This window comes from Drosophila sechellia, unplaced genomic scaffold (genome assembly GCF_004382195.2).
Source record: "Drosophila sechellia strain sech25 unplaced genomic scaffold, ASM438219v1 U_200, whole genome shotgun sequence".
Classification (NCBI taxonomy): Eukaryota; Metazoa; Arthropoda; class Insecta; order Diptera; family Drosophilidae; genus Drosophila; species Drosophila sechellia.
In genome coordinates, this window is record NW_022611140.1 from 1 (window position 1) to 16,938 (window position 16,938).

At 38.8% G+C, this 16,938-nt stretch overlaps 2 protein-coding genes and 1 pseudogene across 2 annotated transcripts; 2 read left to right on the plus strand and 1 right to left on the minus strand.

Moving 5' to 3' along the window:
• Positions 1 to 42: 42 nt before the first annotated feature.
• LOC116802677 lies at positions 43 to 6,838 on the plus strand (annotated as a pseudogene).
• Positions 6,776 to 13,702, plus strand: LOC116802678 (glutamate-gated chloride channel-like). Its single transcript, XM_032727043.1, has 5 exons — positions 6,776 to 6,830; positions 8,033 to 8,139; positions 8,896 to 9,020; positions 9,891 to 9,995; positions 10,209 to 13,702. The coding sequence occupies exons 2-5, from the start codon at positions 8,035 to 8,037 to the stop codon at positions 10,216 to 10,218; spliced, it is 345 nt and encodes a 114-aa protein (XP_032582934.1). The 5' UTR covers positions 6,776 to 6,830; positions 8,033 to 8,034; the 3' UTR covers positions 10,219 to 13,702.
• A 76-nt stretch (positions 13,703 to 13,778) lies between these two features.
• Positions 13,779 to 15,657, minus strand: LOC116802676 (luciferin 4-monooxygenase-like). Its single transcript, XM_032727042.1, has 3 exons — positions 15,473 to 15,657; positions 14,906 to 15,417; positions 13,779 to 14,843 (listed from the first exon to the last, which is right to left on the minus strand). The coding sequence occupies exons 1-3, from the start codon at positions 15,614 to 15,616 to the stop codon at positions 13,886 to 13,888; spliced, it is 1,614 nt and encodes a 537-aa protein (XP_032582933.1). The 5' UTR covers positions 15,617 to 15,657; the 3' UTR covers positions 13,779 to 13,885.
• Between the last annotated feature and the right edge of the window lie 1,281 nt (positions 15,658 to 16,938).

The window sequence follows — 16,938 nt, forward strand, 5'->3', positions numbered from 1 at the left end:
AAACTAATTGAAAATGTGTGGCTTGCATTTTTCAAAAAGTATTTTCAGTGAGAGTATTACACGAATAAAACGAGAAATACATCCATTCGATTGGCAAAATAACTAAATACATTTTCAGATTTTAGATGATACAAACATAAATATTGAACAGAAATAAACTAAAACAAGAACCAATTTCATTTTTCAATGAGATCCATGCAGACATTTTCTCTACGCATTGATTCGAATTTCAATTTGTGTTCTTGTTGATTTTAAGTTCTCCTTTATGTTTTTAATGTAACTACATACATATCGCTCACACATGAAATTCATCAAAAATTTATAAGATAAGACAGCGTATCCTATTTAAGTTAGTGTGTAAGTGAGCCTAGATTAAGGACAATTCGGCGTAAGGATTGCGGAAAAATGAGAAATGTGCAGAACCAATTTTGATATGATGATTGATTTTAGATAATAAGGCCACCAATGTGTCGGTGAACATGTTCCTGCGCTCCATTTCGAAAATCGACGACTACAAAATGGTGAGTCCTGGATCAAGCACAGCAACAGCACACTGCTACTACGACCACTCCAACTACTACAGATACAAACGATTAAGTCCAAGCGCTTACTCTCACTTTGCTCTAATTGTGCGTGCGTGTGTGTGTCTACAAAAGTTAATCCAGTAATTTGGGCCTATTAAATAATTGCATTAATAATACATACATGTCCTTCGGTGTGTCTGTGTGGGCGTAACTGGGTGTAAAATACATTAGTCGAGTTGCGACGATTCGATTCGTCGGTTCTGTGTCAGTGGAATCTGTAAATTTTCTTTGTACCTGCAACCTGTACAAGTTAAGCAAGCTGAATATGTTAACAATATCAATGTACTTGTATCATACAAATATCTATAAATACATATCCCTGTACCTGAAATGTATAAACGAATACTTTATATTATTTTACCTCCTATTTTCTCTTAATTTTCGAACTTGAAAGCAAAACCTGCTTAATGCTTTGTCTCCACCGCCAGCCGACGTCACTGCCAGCGAGCCAAGTGTATAAGCAAATCGAACCACGATTCTATGAACTAAGTTTTAGTTGTAACTTAGGCTAGACTTAAGGCTTAGGTCGGAACCACCGCACGACAAAAACAGACGCTCACAACCACCACACCCACCACAACACCACCACCACCCCACCACACCAGCATTAAACCACCGACATTGAAAACACAGCCCACAAATGCCGCCACACCACCGCTCATTCAGTTCAGTTCTGTTCCGTTCGATTCGGTTCGGTTCGGTTCGATTCTTTCACTTACCTTCATCATTTTAAGCCACCTTGTTCCAGCCAGCCAGCCAGTTCTGGGCTCAATAAACCAATTGAAAATGCTTACCACACACTAAGAAAACCGAGAGTGTTTCAACTATGTTTAGGTACTACGATAGGGTTAACTGTAAGTACAAACTAGGAGATATCATGCCAGTGCCGCCGATAAACCAAATAAAACTAATGAAAAAGGAAAAACGAAACGGGGAAAACCATTTACAATCTCCATTTGTCCAGTTCGGTTTCCGCTGTCAGGAAAAATGCTGGTAAAAAGCGGACAGCTCCGACAGCCAGCGGCTGGCACAAAAAACTCACAGCACATTTAATTTGCATAAAAGAAACCAGTCATAAATAAAAAGCAATTATTTGTAATAATTATTCAAATTTATTTGTTTTCACTCTGCTTAATTGGCAAGTGTTTACAATAACATTTCCCCTTCTGGGATTCATTAAATCACGAGTAAAATATTGTACAACATGTTGGTTAACTAACATAAAAGCGATTTTAGTTGGATTTAGTTGATCTTTTAATTAAAATCCCATATACTTTTTCCAAATCCCATCTCTTGTGGAATGGCATGAGTGTTAACTAAATACTAATCTGTTTTGTAAGCATGCATTCTAGCGATTTCTTAGTTTATTAATATTAATTGACTTTAAATAGGGTTTGTAAATGACAGCCAGAAGCTTAGCTAATGGAAGTCAATTGAAGTCTTACGACTTTTTCCCAAGTCGTTTCAACTCATATTATTTTTGGCTAACGAACTTAATATATATGTTTAAAGAATACATATATATATACATTTAAGTGGCATCATTTTTAATTAGTTCTCAGAGCACTTTTAAGAACTACTAAGATATTTTTAAGTTAAACTTAAATATGTTTTCAGCTTTTGTTTAAGAGAAAGACTTAAAACAAGTTCTGAATGTATGTATAAGATGCCTTGCTTTCTCCACTTCGCCTGCCTGTTTTGCTTTTGTCTTGACGTGCTTTTTGCCTGATCTTAGCCAGCTTGCCCGTTTTGAAGTTTAAGTGTGCAACACGTTGCATGCGGCATTCGGTTGCATTTTGTGCAGATATAAAATATTTATTAGCCATGACAAACTATACCATCAACCCGAACAATGCCGAGTACAATCTAAACCAGCAGAAGCCCAAACCAAACGACAGTTAACCACCATACTCTCTATATATACGAATAACAATATATACCACTCAGTTATACAAATAACAACTACTTCGCCTCGCCTTGCTCGCTCTTTCATACTCCAACAAAAACAATCTTTGCAAAAGTAAAGCTAAAACCCTCCAAACCAAAAATCAAATTCAATTAAATAAATCGAACTGCAAGCCACCCCATTGAAAAAGTCCCTTAACACACAAGCTAAAAAATTTAGAAGAAAAGAAAACCTGAAAGAAACTCCCCTTTCAATTCGACAAAGAGAAATTTGCATTGTAGTTCAGATTGAATTCCCCAAAGCCCCCAATTTAATTCGTCTACTAATGAGAATTTTTCCCCTGGCCATTCAACCACCACCACCCACAATCCGGCGAATCCGACGTCCACAGGAGTACAGTGTGCAGTTAACCTTCCGTGAACAGTGGACGGATGAACGCCTCAAGTTCGACGATATCCAGGGTTAGTTCAATTTCACTTCATTTTAGCTTAAGAGAGTTTTTAAGCCATATCCGTTTCCAGGTCGCCTAAAGTATCTGACCCTGACGGAGGCGAACCGCGTGTGGATGCCCGATCTTTTCTTCTCGAACGAGAAGGAGGGACACTTCCACAACATCATCATGCCCAATGTGTATATTCGCATCTTCCCCAACGGCTCTGTGCTATATAGTATACGTATCTCGCTGACATTGGCCTGTCCAATGAATTAAAGCTGTATCCGCTGGATAGACAGATCTGCTCACTACGGATGGCCAGCTGTAAGTTAAGATCTAACAAGATTAAGATTTAACATAACACGTTAAGGCAGCACATTAGATATATTCTAGTTACCTCTTTCTTAATAAATAAATTATAAATCTTAATTAATATCCATTATTTTAGATGGCTGGACCACCAACGACTTGGTCTTCCTGTGGAAGGAGGGCGATCCCGTGCAGGTGGTGAAGAACTTACACCTACCTCGCTTCACGCTGGAGAAGTTTCTGACTGATTACTGCAACAGTAAAACAACACCGGTACGTGGGTTCAGAAGTGTGTTGCACAGTGTTCCTTATAAGCCGATTTTGACATCATTCAATATTAACTTAACTATTCTCCTAGTACTCCTTCTCGTACTCGAACTCGCCTTGTTTCGTTTCCTCGCTGCGTTGCGTATTTTGTTTGCATTTGTAATAAGTGTTCCTTGAGATTGCATGCCAAGTGGTTTAACTTTAGCTCCAATCATATCGTAAACGCTGGGTCCCAACTGGAAAATATTATAAACGGACCCATAACCACTTCATAGCAAGCACATACACGCATATACACCCACAATTACCAACCACACCCACACCCACACCATCACCCACACACATCATTTATATATAGACGTAGCGACTTTCATAAGATGCCGTTCACACATGCGCCATTTCAATGAGCATATCGTTTTGGGCCGTTATCAATGCCCGAAACGCATAGAGCCAACATTTTACGATGTAATTCGCACACTTGCACACACGTGCCTCTATATAAATGTATAGCTGTATATATATATATATAATACCCAACCCACACCACCATACAGATCGTTTACCTTGCTGTTTTTTATGAGCACTTTGAAATCTGCGCGCGCTTTAAGTAAATGTTTACCTTGGCGAACAACTATTCAGTCGAGGACGAGGCGGCGTGAAGGCATCGAGGGGACTCCCCATCGAATGCAAAACGGAAAATGAAGGCAAAAATGGCAAAAGCCGTACGGAAAGTAAATTAATCGAGGAAATTGTCTGCGACGTTGTTTAAACTTGCACAAAGACGCTGGCTGCACCGAAGATGATGATGATGGCGGCAACAAGGATGTGAATGTAGATATAGCCGAAGAAGTGGAAGCGGAAGTGGGAATGCGAATAGGATGGGGGGCAAACAAGAGGGCCAGATTTTTCTACAAGTTGGCAAATTGTGTGTCAGCATATTAGGATAGTTTACGGAAGCCAAAGCAAACAGAATCACGTATTTGTCTAGTGGAGAAGGCTCCACCTGAATCAAACCCAAAACCCGCTGACACGAAGTTTGTTTGCTTACAAATTAGTGAAGGAAGACCAAAGACACCCTCTCTCTTAGTGGATAGGGCCATCAACCCCATCACCCATCCACAAATAAGTTAGCATGAGCCTGAACTTCATCATTCCCGATTAAAAAACCAAAAAACCAAAATCAAATACCAAAAAATCATTCTCATTTTAGCTCAACTATATTTAATCTCAACTAAATAAGACTTTTTCCACCTAGACGTTGCGTAGTTGTTGCAATTTAGATATCTCGCCTTGAACTTAGTTGCTCACTTAAAGTTTATTAATTTCATATCTTCTATGAGCGTTGAACGTTGAACGGACTTAAAGAGCCAAGCGAACGAACTCTAGTAAAGGGCTCAAGAGTCGAATGCGAATCCCGGCCAAGAGAAAGAGTCATCGTTTTGATTGATGATGGCCAGTTGCACAGCCAGAGCCAAAGGCAAAAGCAAAGCAAAAGCCGCAGTGCGATTTGCTCCAGCTGCGAATTACGGAGACCGTAGACCAGACCCAGATTCAGACCCAGATTCAAAGACCCAGACCCAAAACCCAGACCAAAGAGCCGAGCAAATAAACCACACACGCAGCAGTTAAATGCAAACAGGGCGTATGAGTGCGGAGTATCCTCCGCACAGGCAGACACTGAGAGAAATTCGAACAGCACACGCTCGATGCGCCAAATCGCCGAAAATCGAACAAATGAGAACCAATCAAAAGCAAAAATATGAGAATGTAAAATAATAAACAACTTTGTCTTGAAGAGTATGGAACGCTTTGCCAACAAATTAACGGAAATGAAGCACAAGAAAGGGGCGTGGCCCCGAGCCAGCGCGCGTGGGGCGGTTTCGGGGGCGGGGGCGTGGCAGCAGCGTCTGCCGACCGGAAGCGAACGGAATGAAAATCAGAACTACAACAAGAACCAGCACACAAAAGCCGTCGAACTTCATTTCCGTTAAGATTTTTGTTGCAAAAGTCAGAAATTGGAATTCATGTTGATACTTTTTTGCCTATGATGCAATTTTTCATTTGATTTTATAATTTTCCACTTTCTGTGTGCCAGCCACCACACCTCCTTATCACCCACTCTTGACTTTCTTTTTTGTTTCCTGTAATACATTATGTCTTCTTAAGCCACAACCCCCCCACCCACTGACTTTGTATGATATGTTTTTACCCAATTTCGTTTCGTTTTCTTTTTATCTCCTTTGTTTCGGAAAACCCACTTTATGTACATACCCGAAAAGTCTCTCGCCCGAACAAAAATCGTCTGTAAATGTGTTTTAATTTCTTTTCTTGCAAATTCTAAGCAGACACTTTTTATGTCTTATTTATTGGATGGCATTTCTCTGTACCTTGTATTGGATATCTATCTGTGTGTAATACCTACTAAAACTGTGTGTGCGTGAAACTTAAGCAAACGAAAGCCAAAAGTGCAAACGATACCTCTCTTATGACATCCTCCGTACATTTTGAGTTTGACACATTTTATATACCTTGTATACTCATAGGTGAATACAGTTGCCTCAAAGTCGATCTACTATTCAAGCGAGAATTCTCATATTACTTAATACAAATTTATATACCATGCTGTATGTTGTCATTGTATCATGGTATCATTCTGGCTGGATAAGGAGCAGTGCCGGCGCAGTGTCACTGGGTAAGTACGCATTTTCAATTTGCCTCCTCTACCTGTAAACAAAATATGTGTTATAATATTTACTAAATGTTTGACTATTTTATAACCTAAAGTGTACTTAAGTGCAAGCCAAACAATTATTTACTTGCAAAGTGTTCAGACCTTTTCAAGATGGCAATAAAGTTCATTTTTTCCGCCATTTCTAGAAATAAAATTCAGAATTTAGGTAATCACCGTAAAAGTACCAGCGTCCTTTTTTATTATTAGAAATTATTTTTTTGAGCCGATCCATGAACTTGTATGGATTTACTTAATTATAAAATAGTCAAGAATCAAAGTCAAAGTTGAAACGTAGTAGGTCTTATATAGATCCTCCACTGTTACCAAATCTTATGCTAGTCCTTGGAGGACTAGCTTCGTCGATTTTAATAGTAGAACACCAGTTTGTTGTGCACTACTCCATTACCTAACCCTTTTGCAGGTGTCACCACCCTGCTGACCATGGCCACCCAGACGTCGGGCATAAACGCCTCCCTGCGCCGTTTCCTATACGAAGGCCATCGATGTGTGGACAGGCGTGTGTCTGACGTTCGTGTTCGGGGGCCCTGCTCGAGTTCGCCCTGGTGAACTATGCATCCCGATCAGGTTCGAATAAAGCTAGTAATTGAACTTTTATATGCTTCTTAACCACGTATAAATGTTAATTAATCGATGGTGTTATCTTTTTTCTGTTGTTTTATTGTACTGAGTGATATCGAATATACTATACGTACATATCTATAGTAACCACATATAAATGTCTACGCATACTGTACATACAACAACTCTGAAACTCTGAAACTCAGAACCAACGTCACACTCTCAATATATCACACACACACGAGTACTCACTGTGGACCGTTATATCAGAACACTCACACACGCAGGACCGGCGTGGCTCACACAACAACAAGAACTACAACCAGTCTCGGGCTATATATCTAACGAATATCGAATGTCGAATATATCCATATAGAGTACACGCAGCGTACTTGTCTATATTTCCGAGCGAAAGCCCAACGATTTAGCCGTAGTGTTTTTGATCGACTTTTTTCCCTTATTTACTTTTCACTTTGATATCTAACCACAAAATGGGTTCATCCTGTGTATCAAACTAATCCAACTTTTTGTTTTACTCTCTTATTTCATTGTGCGCCCACCATTCATCGACATGCATACGAACACACACATGCACAATCCGCAAACTACACACCCACACCCAAACGCACACACCAATACCAATGCCAATACCAATACCAAAACCAAACCAATACCCACGTACCACGAACTTTATACGCGTTTGAAAAAACACATAAACCGAAATTGTAAACAAATTGGTCGAATTTCCTGTCGAATTACTACGATTTGTTCGGTTCCTTGCTGTTGTATAACAAACTGCTTGTAAATAACTACGAACTGTGTGTATATCCACCGATCTTTGTGGTAAACGAACTATGATTTGCGTACCCCCGACCTCGTCGATATAATTGCACCCGATTAAATGTTTGATTATAATTTGTATTTATTTTTTGTTTGGTTTTGTTAAACATTTCGAATTGTTTAACGTTTTCTGTATGTGTGACTCTCTTTCTGTCTTTCTCTTTCTGACTGTCTCTATCTCTGTCTCGCCTAACACTATCGCTGTCTAACTGTATTAAACGTTTTTAACCTGTGCATCCCAACTAACACACCCAAAAAAACCTGTAAAAAAACCAACAAAAAATCCAAAAAAACCATCCAACTGCCGTGGAACAAATAAATTCTTGTCAAACATCTTCCATCACATGCACATATATCTATGATATATACGGATCGGGCCGCAGACATGCATAAGGAGAATATGAAAAAGAAGCGCCGCGATCTGGAGCAGGCCAGTTTAGATGCCGCTTCAGATCTGCTAGATACAGATAGCAATGCAACGTTCGCAATGGTACTTACTCTTGATATATCTCTTTAAACTCCAAACAGCTTATGATGGTTTATTGGGGTCTTAGGAACAGAGTTGGGGATAACCTTCCGCATTTTTATTTTCGTATTTATTTCTCTGACATTTTTGGGATTTGAGTGGGGCGATCTTCGAAGGCTTAACTTCTTTAACTTCTTGCTTTGAAAAACAAACTAAAAACTATAATTGGCTTAATCAAAATTGTTATGATAAAACTATTAAAACAACTATTTCCTTTATATTTGCCTCTTTTTTATTACCACAAAACAAAACCAAAACGAATACCAAAAACAAATGCAAAATTCAACAACTTTTTTCAAACGTGCTCATCCCAACTACAACTACAACCACACCTCAACATCAACAACCAACCACAAATAAACTGAAAAAAACTGAAACTGCAAACAAAAAAAAAACCTACAACCAACCTTCCACCAACCATCACCGAACATCGCTCGCTGGCAACCAAACAAACCACTCGACCGGAATTGAATTGAAAAATTGCGACGAAATTAAATCAAATTACGCACATGCCAATGCACTTTTGTCCCACCACCCGAATCACCGAACCACCGATACATCGAACAACCGACCCACCGAACCATCGTACCTCCAAACCACCAAACCACCGATTCACCGAACCACCAACCCAAACCACCTGCGACCCTCATTTACATCCGACTACAATCGCAACATTCATGTCAAACGGCGTCGCAATTTGCGCGCGGTGGTGGCCAACAGAAACCGCTAGTACGCCATCCGGGCGATCCGCTGGCCCTGGAAAAGCGGCTCCAGTGCGAGGTGCACATGCAGGCCCCGAAGCGACCCAACTGCTGCAAGACCTGGCTGTCCAAGTTCCCCACAAGGTAACGCACGGGATCGAGGATCCCGAACCACTCGATCCTACCATGTAGCGACCTCGTTTAGTTCCATATGTGTTCCGTAGTAGTTGATGGATTTACTTTTTGATGTTGTGAACATGTACTATTCTACTCTTTGTATCTCTTTCACTAACTCTTGTTGACTTTTTTGCTATCACATAACTCTAACTCAACTCAACTCAACAGTCATTGACAATACCTGTGAAAGATACCGAAACCGAAACGATATCCAAAGAAACCAAACCCGATATCTGCCGCTTGCTTGCCGTTCGTTCGATTCTGTTTGCCCGCTGTCTTTTGTTGCCAAATCAAATCTGTTCAGATCAAATCGAATAATACTAATGATAATGACGTGGTTTAATTGCTTGCTGAACTGAGCCAAGTATTTGTGAAATATAATTGAATTTGAATTTCTATGTTTTTAATTGAGACCAATAAGTCGAACGGACGTTCGATGGAATTATGCTTTGCCTTTCTGTCATTTTAAGTGCGATTTGTTTGTTTTAAAATACGTATTTAGTTGTAGATCTTGAGACTCGAACTCCCCGCCCTTAAATACATAGCTACCCCAAACATCCTGGCATCCTGGCATCCCGAACCCACCTATGCTAGCTCTTCCCATGTAGATATTAATCCCCAGAAAGCGCACTTTTCGTTTCCAGCACGTAGTGTTAATCTCCTTTTTTAACCCTTTTAAAACAAACAAATTATTTGCCAAATTTGGAAACTTTTCAAAACGATAAAAAAACAAAAGAATAACCAATCAAGTAATCACAAAAATCAAAAAGCCAATCTTTAGATGATCAATTAATTTTCATTTTCGTACTTGTTTAATATCCAAAGACAATGTTCTAGATCCAAGAGAATCGATGTTATATCGCGGATCACCTTCCCGCTGGTCTTCGCCCTGTTCAACCTGGTCTACTGGAGCACATATCTCTTCAGGGAGGAGGAGGATGAGTAAATGCCGTTACCTATTGCCAAACACCAATTACTTTATAGAAGGGTTGGCGCTATTGGCCAACACGAATGTACTAACCTATTTCTTTCATTCTTTTCCATTTCGGTTGTCTTCATTTCATGCTTTGTGTTGCTTATGGCTTTGTTGGCTTCATTTCCGATTTGGTTGATTTGTTGATTGACACCTTGATTGAATGGTTCAAACCACTAAAGGACCTTCTAAGGCGCGTCTCTGAAATGCGGTGGCTATGTAGAATCTAATACGAAATTAACTAATTATACCGAGGGATACGTTGCGATATCGCTGTATGCTACCGGCTATGTGCCACATGCTACATTTATGGTTATGACTCGGAACAGTGCAGATAAGTTAAGAACGGTATCCGGCAAGGCTCCATGGCACTTCCACTAAACAAATAAAGAATAATGTTTGATGAATGACGAAATTCTAGTTAATTGTAAGTTAAATTGATCACGAGTGACTGCATAGTAGATAATGTTATGAATAATTATACTAAACTATACACAAACTGACACACACCGCAACACTTGTTTGACTTGATTTGTTTAGAGGATGCTCCAAATTGTTACAAATTGATTAATTATTTTAGCTGGTTATCGACGATAACCGAGTTTTGTTCCGGACTCTAGCTTAGTTCTAAACGAAATTGCAATTGATTTGTACTTAAATGCGTTAAGTTAGATAAGCCGCAAACAGCGATATGAGGTCGTAGAGAATTCGACTTTTGTAAATATGTCATACAATAAGTTTTAAGCGAACTAGTTTATATGAATTCTAATTGTAAAAATCGTGTAGATAAATTTAAGTTTAGTCGATAAACAAACCACTAACGGAAGCGAGATACCTAGGTAAAATCAATTTAATTATGTTCACCATCGAAGCAAAATAAAAATCGAATCGAAAATATCAAAGAATCCTTCAAAACACACAGAAACAAATACAGAACTTTCTTTTTGCATTTTTTGCCCAAACTACTCTTAAATGATAAGTTCAACTGAAACTGGTGGGTATCTGCAAGGTATTTCTACCCAAACTTTATTAGAAACTTTCTTCATTATTTATATACATACGGCTTGCTTTTCGTTTTAGAGTTGAATTTTTATAGTAGTACTCACGGGAAGTAAAGCCCTCGAATTCCGATTCCTTTTTCATTTGAATTCTTAGAATATTATAATAAATTTACATTTACCTAATTATGTATTGGGCCCAAGTGCCGCTTAGCTAGTTAATTTCCTTAATTAGAGTTACAATATAAAAATATACAACATGCAAACCATAAACCAATTAACAGACAATACAAAATATTTTATCATGTAGTCAAAGTCCCTAAACAACTTAATGGATACTACACATAAATTGATTAAAATCAGTATGATAAGACATAAATTAGATCGAGATATATACGGTTCTTTTCATATCCAAAAATATCTTTGGTTATTAAAGTGCCTTTTGTATGCCAAGGAGATTTCTCCCCACTTTCTTCCTTCTCTAACTCTCTCTTCCTAACTTTTGAATGACTCCGATCCTTTCACGCTAAAATCCTTTCCTAAACTCAATTAGAGAAATGCACTAACCGACACCATAAACTATGCAGCTCTAATTTTAGAATTATAACTAAAGTGAATTCTACATAGCAACAACAGAAACAGAACCAGATCCAGAACCACAATAACCAACTTAAATACTTCAGATAAATCCAATAAAATATTTACGTAGTTTTTTAATATTTTTATTAACTTGAGCCTGTTTTATTCACATGTTTTCTTAAATTTTTTCTTTGATTTTGGAAATGCTTTTTGTTTGCTATCATTTATAATCTAAAGGTAAGAAACTAAACGTAAAAGGAAATCAAAAATCAATTGAAACTTATTCTAATATATAGACACTACACAAGGCACCCTGCATAATAATTGTTGTCATTAAACAAGCGTCATAAGTACGATCAGAACATATAGAAAAACCGAAAACGGAAATATTTATAGATACTTTCATGTTGTAAAAGTTGTGCCAAGCAAAGACGAAACCAAAACTAGTCAAAGAATGAAAATCGAATGAGATCGCGAATTATAACTATAACTCTAGCTATAGTTGTATTGTATATGAAGCTATTGAACATACAGGGTTTTTAAATGTGAGCATATAGTTGATGAACCAGATCAAGGTCGGGAAAATCGAACAAAATTGATGGCAGTCGGAGGAGGGCTGATTGATTGAAATCCGTTGATTGATGTACTAGATGAAAAATAATAACGACGTTGGAAAAACAATTAAACTAGGTCATACACAATGGGCGGGCGAAACACCGTTTTCGGCATTTATATTTACTGAAAAAAAATGGAAACATACTTAGGTTGTGTGCTGCTCTTCATTTGCCGTTCTCCAATTCGGTCAATTATCAGTTTTTCCGGCAAATCGATTAGCAGCAGCAGTCCAGTTCAGTGTAAATAGTTTGGGTCAGAACATGTAAATGTCATTTAAAAGGTTAGGTTAACGAGAAACACAACTACGGGAAACCATAACACGAAATGTGCACAACTTTATATATATATATAGATGCGTTCCAAAAAGACTTACAGGTTTTGATTAACAGACGAGCATAGAGATTAAATCATTTACCAATGCGATGTAAACACGAAAAAGAAAGAACTATGCGAACGAGTAGATCCTAAGTTAACGTATAGTATGTGTAGATCTTAAGAGGCAGTTCGAAACCAGACTAGCTAAAGCATGCACATAACTAAGCTACTAAGCGCCACGGCAAATTGCATTCACCACCCACTATCTGAACTCACTTGATCCACTCACACACTCACTTACCACTCACCTACACCACTCACTTGATGTTTAATCTTTGCTAACCACACGAAAGAAATCAAAAAGCGACACCCAAATCGAAATCGAAAATGAATCTAATCTTGCACAGTTTGTCGGGGGGACAGACGATGAGTTTGAGTATTGCAAGTAAAAATTTAGATAGATCATAACACATATCTTCCAAAATGGGGGCGGCTCATGGCCCATTGATAACAATCAAGCAACTCAAACTATAATTTCTAGAGAAAAGAACAAGTGTAAATAAACGAACGACAAACAGCCGAATCATTCAAATCGAAGTTACGATCGATCGATGGCGATCGAAGAGCGAATCAATAAACACTGCAAATCACCTTACTTTATAGAGCTAAGTCAGGACATGCACACCCGTACACCCCCGAAAAAAAAAATCAAAACCCAAAAACACACGATCCCCGACAGGAGAGGACTTAGCAAAGATCACCACACTCACACGTTTAGCCAGTAAGAACGATTCGATTCGTAGGGAAAGATCGCATGAATTTCTCTGTAGTGCTATCCAAACCTGGAACATAACCCAAGCCCAGAAAGAAACAACGCCAAAACCACAAACGAAGGAAATTCTAAAAGTACATACATATACATAGACCCGGCAATAACACATCAATGCCGTCGGTGTGAAATTAAAACAGCAAATCAAATGCCTAAGTGAAAGATTAGTAGCATAATTTTACAATATAGTTGAAATAATTGTTGTCACCCGAAAGGAAGGAAATCCTAGAATGGAAACCAGGATAAAAACGATATAATTGTGTAAAACCCCCAGAATAATGATGTTTGTGAAATGTTTATAAATAAATGATGCAAAACGAAATGAAAGAATACACAAAAATGGCAATGTCTTTAACATCTAATGGTATTAAATATTTAATCGCTCTTTAAAGCTAGAAATCAGTGCATTCGTTTTCCCCTTTTTCTTTATATAGATATATTCATTTTTAAATAGCTAAAGAATTGTTTTAATTTAATTAATTTTAATTTGACTAACTGATATACAAAAATATAAATAAAATGTTCAGATCCTATTTTTCATATGCAAAAAATGGGCCTTGTTGGCCATTCGATTGGTCTTTCCATTGGCACTTCGCTTCAGGTTCTCCACAATGACGGCTCCTCCGTTCAACTGCTTGTACTTGGAATCAGTCCGAGAACTCACATAGTCCACCACATCCTGGGCCTCCAGCTCATAGCCCAGTTTCTTAACGACAGCAGCAGCAGCTTCGTCTCCAAACATGTTGCTCCATATCCCGAAGACACAGACCTCGGCAACCTGGGGCATCTCTGAGATGACGCTTTCAATATCGTTTGGATAGTACATGATGTTCTGGTACTTGAGCATCTCCTTCTTGCGGTCCATAATGTACAGGAAGCCATCTCGATCCATGTATCCCAGGTCTCCGGAGTGATACCATCCCAGTGAATCTCGCATGCCACGAGTCTCAACCTCGTTTCCGTAGTATCCTGACCAGTGCTGGTGGTTTTTGATGCACACCTCTCCGATTTCATCGGGTCCAAGCGATTCGCCCTCATCATTGATAATCTTCAACTTTAGCCCATTGACCAATCGACCCACCGATCCGGTTTTCTCGTCGAAGTGACAGTTGATGGTGGCCATGGCTCCCAGTTCTGTAAATCCATAAACAAACTGCAGGCAATCATGGCTAAGACGGCTACGGATGCCTTTCTGAACCTCCAAGGCAGCCCGTGATCCTCCGAACATATAGCACCGCAGGCTCGACAGATCGCAAGTCTCGAATTCTGGGCAGTTAATCATTAGAGCCATAGAGGATGGTGGCTGTATGGTCCACGTAACCTTGTACTCCTCGATGATTCGCATGGCAAATGCGGGATCGAAGGCATTGTTCGCGATGACGCGGGTAGTGCTGAACACTCCGGAGGTAATGGTGGTAAGCAAACCGGTAATCCAGTCAAGGGTGTTGTGGGAATACTGAATATCAGCGGTGGTCAGATGACTGGAGGTACAAAGGGAAGCAAACTTTAAAATCATTTCAAAGACTACGTATAAACATCTTACTAGTTGCCTGAGAGGATGTGCCGACTGTTATTTATGGTTACTGCCTTTGGAGTTCCAGTTGTTCCCGAAGAGCAGAGAATGGCTAAAGTCTGATCGTTGCCGTTTTCCAGCTTAGCTGGCTGGAAGTTTTCTTCGATGGGCGTGGCCACAACTTCATCGATCTTTATGGAATCCACTGGATGATTGCGCATGGTGACAAGCTTAACATCCAGTTGTGCGGTGGCAGATCGAACCTTCTCAAACTCATCTCCATCGCAGAAAATAATAGAAGGTTTTGTGACCTTGTAGATCTTTTCGATCGTATCGCGATCGTAGGTAATGTTGAGCGAGTGAAAAGCTATTCCGTTGAAGAAACAAGCGTAGGCTACGGCAAGCATATGGGTGGTATTCCGGCCTATAATGCCCACTATATCGGATTGAAGGAGGCCCTCTGATCGCATATAGCTGGCCACTCGCATGGCGATGGCAAGGAGCTCCCCTCTGGTCAGTACAGTACCCTCCGTGGCAGAGATCTAGAAGATATCATGTTAAATCATCTGTTTAGTGGGTAACCTTTAATGTACTCACCTGGGCAGTAAGCTGCGGATGCCGCCGCATCTCGTGGAAAATGATCTCTCCGATGGACAAGTCCGGATCGAAGTATTTGACAATCGGCTCACCGCTCCAGATCTTTTGATCATTATCGTAGGAATTTGCTGGTGTGTACGGCATTCTGTAAGTAGGCAAACTTTGTGTGTCTGGTAAAGTCAGATTTCAACTGTATCAGATTCCCAACTACAATCCCTTTTTATAGTCGCAGCCATCCAATAGCTTATCACTCTTAGATAAAAAGATCGGGTGGCAGAGCAAATAGAAATACAAATACCATAATAACATCTTACAGGAGCAATTTTAGATATAAATGTTATAAAATTCAAAATAACGGCTTTGGTTCGGTCAGGTCAAAAAGACTTATACAATGTGTTCTCTTGTATCCCCATATCTTATATTTATCATTTTATCAACTTATTTATTAATCCAAACTTTCTCTTGATAAAATCATGTAAGTTATTAAGTTCTGGTGAAATCATTTTACTATATATACACCCACGTCTCTAGTATCCATATAGGTAATTGCCTTGCCTCGTAAAAGTCATGGGACATGTTGTTTTGCTGGTAACTTCTTTGCCAGATGCTTATCATCAAATCCCATGAAGAGATTTCGTTACATATCAGCTTAACTCTATCTTATCATCGTTGTTCTTTGGTCCCCTGAAGTTTATGGCAAATCATTCTGCGTTAGCGAACTTCGTTCCGATCTGTGTTTTATCTGACTGAGAATCATTCTTATCTTGAATTACATGGTGACTGCCAGCTGCGTTGATTTGCCTCTGGGGGATGAGCGTTTGTGCAAAATAAGGTATTGTTTGATCTTGTTTTTGTTTTTTTTTTTTAAATAGTAATTTGACATTTTTTAACGTTTTCTTTATGGATTGGGGTTATCGGTATAACCAAAGACACTAGAATAACAAGATGCGTAACGGCCATACATTCGTTTGGCACTATGCAGCCACTTTTTTGGTGAAGGCCAAATTTGCTCTCTTTCCGCTCGCTCACGCTGAGAGCATAAGAAATCTAAAAATAGAATTTGCTTGCTTGTGTGAGTAAAAACAAGAGACGAGAACGCGTATATGTGTGCGTGTTGTGCTAGAAGACGATTTTCGGGCCAAAATCAATTCTGATCGAAGAAACGAATTTACATATTTGGAGTTGTGGCCAATTTCGTAGCAATATGATGAAATAAAATAAAAATTCCCTGACTATTATAATTTAAAAGTTGTTTAAATTCGTTTGTTAAAATCGCCGCTCGAATACCGCTTACATATTTATAATTATGTTGAAAATTTATGTTGAAAAAAATACTTTTATTTGTGCACTAATGCTCAACAATTTCATTATTTATTATTATTTCATTTAATTTCATAAAAAAATAATAATTTTATTAATAAATAATAAAAATAATAATATTTCATAATAATATTTCATAAAAAATA

Coding starts and splice junctions, on each gene's coding strand:
- LOC116802676 (XM_032727042.1), bottom strand. CDS start 15,616: ATGCCGTACACACCAGCAAATTCCTACGATAATGATCAAAAGATCTGG. Junction 15,418..15,472: donor ATCCGCAGCTTACTGCCCAG/GTGAGTACATTA, acceptor GATATCTTCTAG/ATCTCTGCCACGGAGGGTAC. Junction 14,844..14,905: donor CACATCCTCTCAGGCAACTA/GTAAGATGTTTA, acceptor TTGTACCTCCAG/TCATCTGACCACCGCTGATA.
- LOC116802678 (XM_032727043.1), top strand. CDS start 8,035: ATGCATAAGGAGAATATGAAAAAGAAGCGCCGCGATCTGGAGCAGGCC. Junction 8,140..8,895: donor GCAATGCAACGTTCGCAATG/GTACTTACTCTT, acceptor GGTGGCCAACAG/AAACCGCTAGTACGCCATCC. Junction 9,021..9,890: donor CTGTCCAAGTTCCCCACAAG/GTAACGCACGGG, acceptor ACAATGTTCTAG/ATCCAAGAGAATCGATGTTA.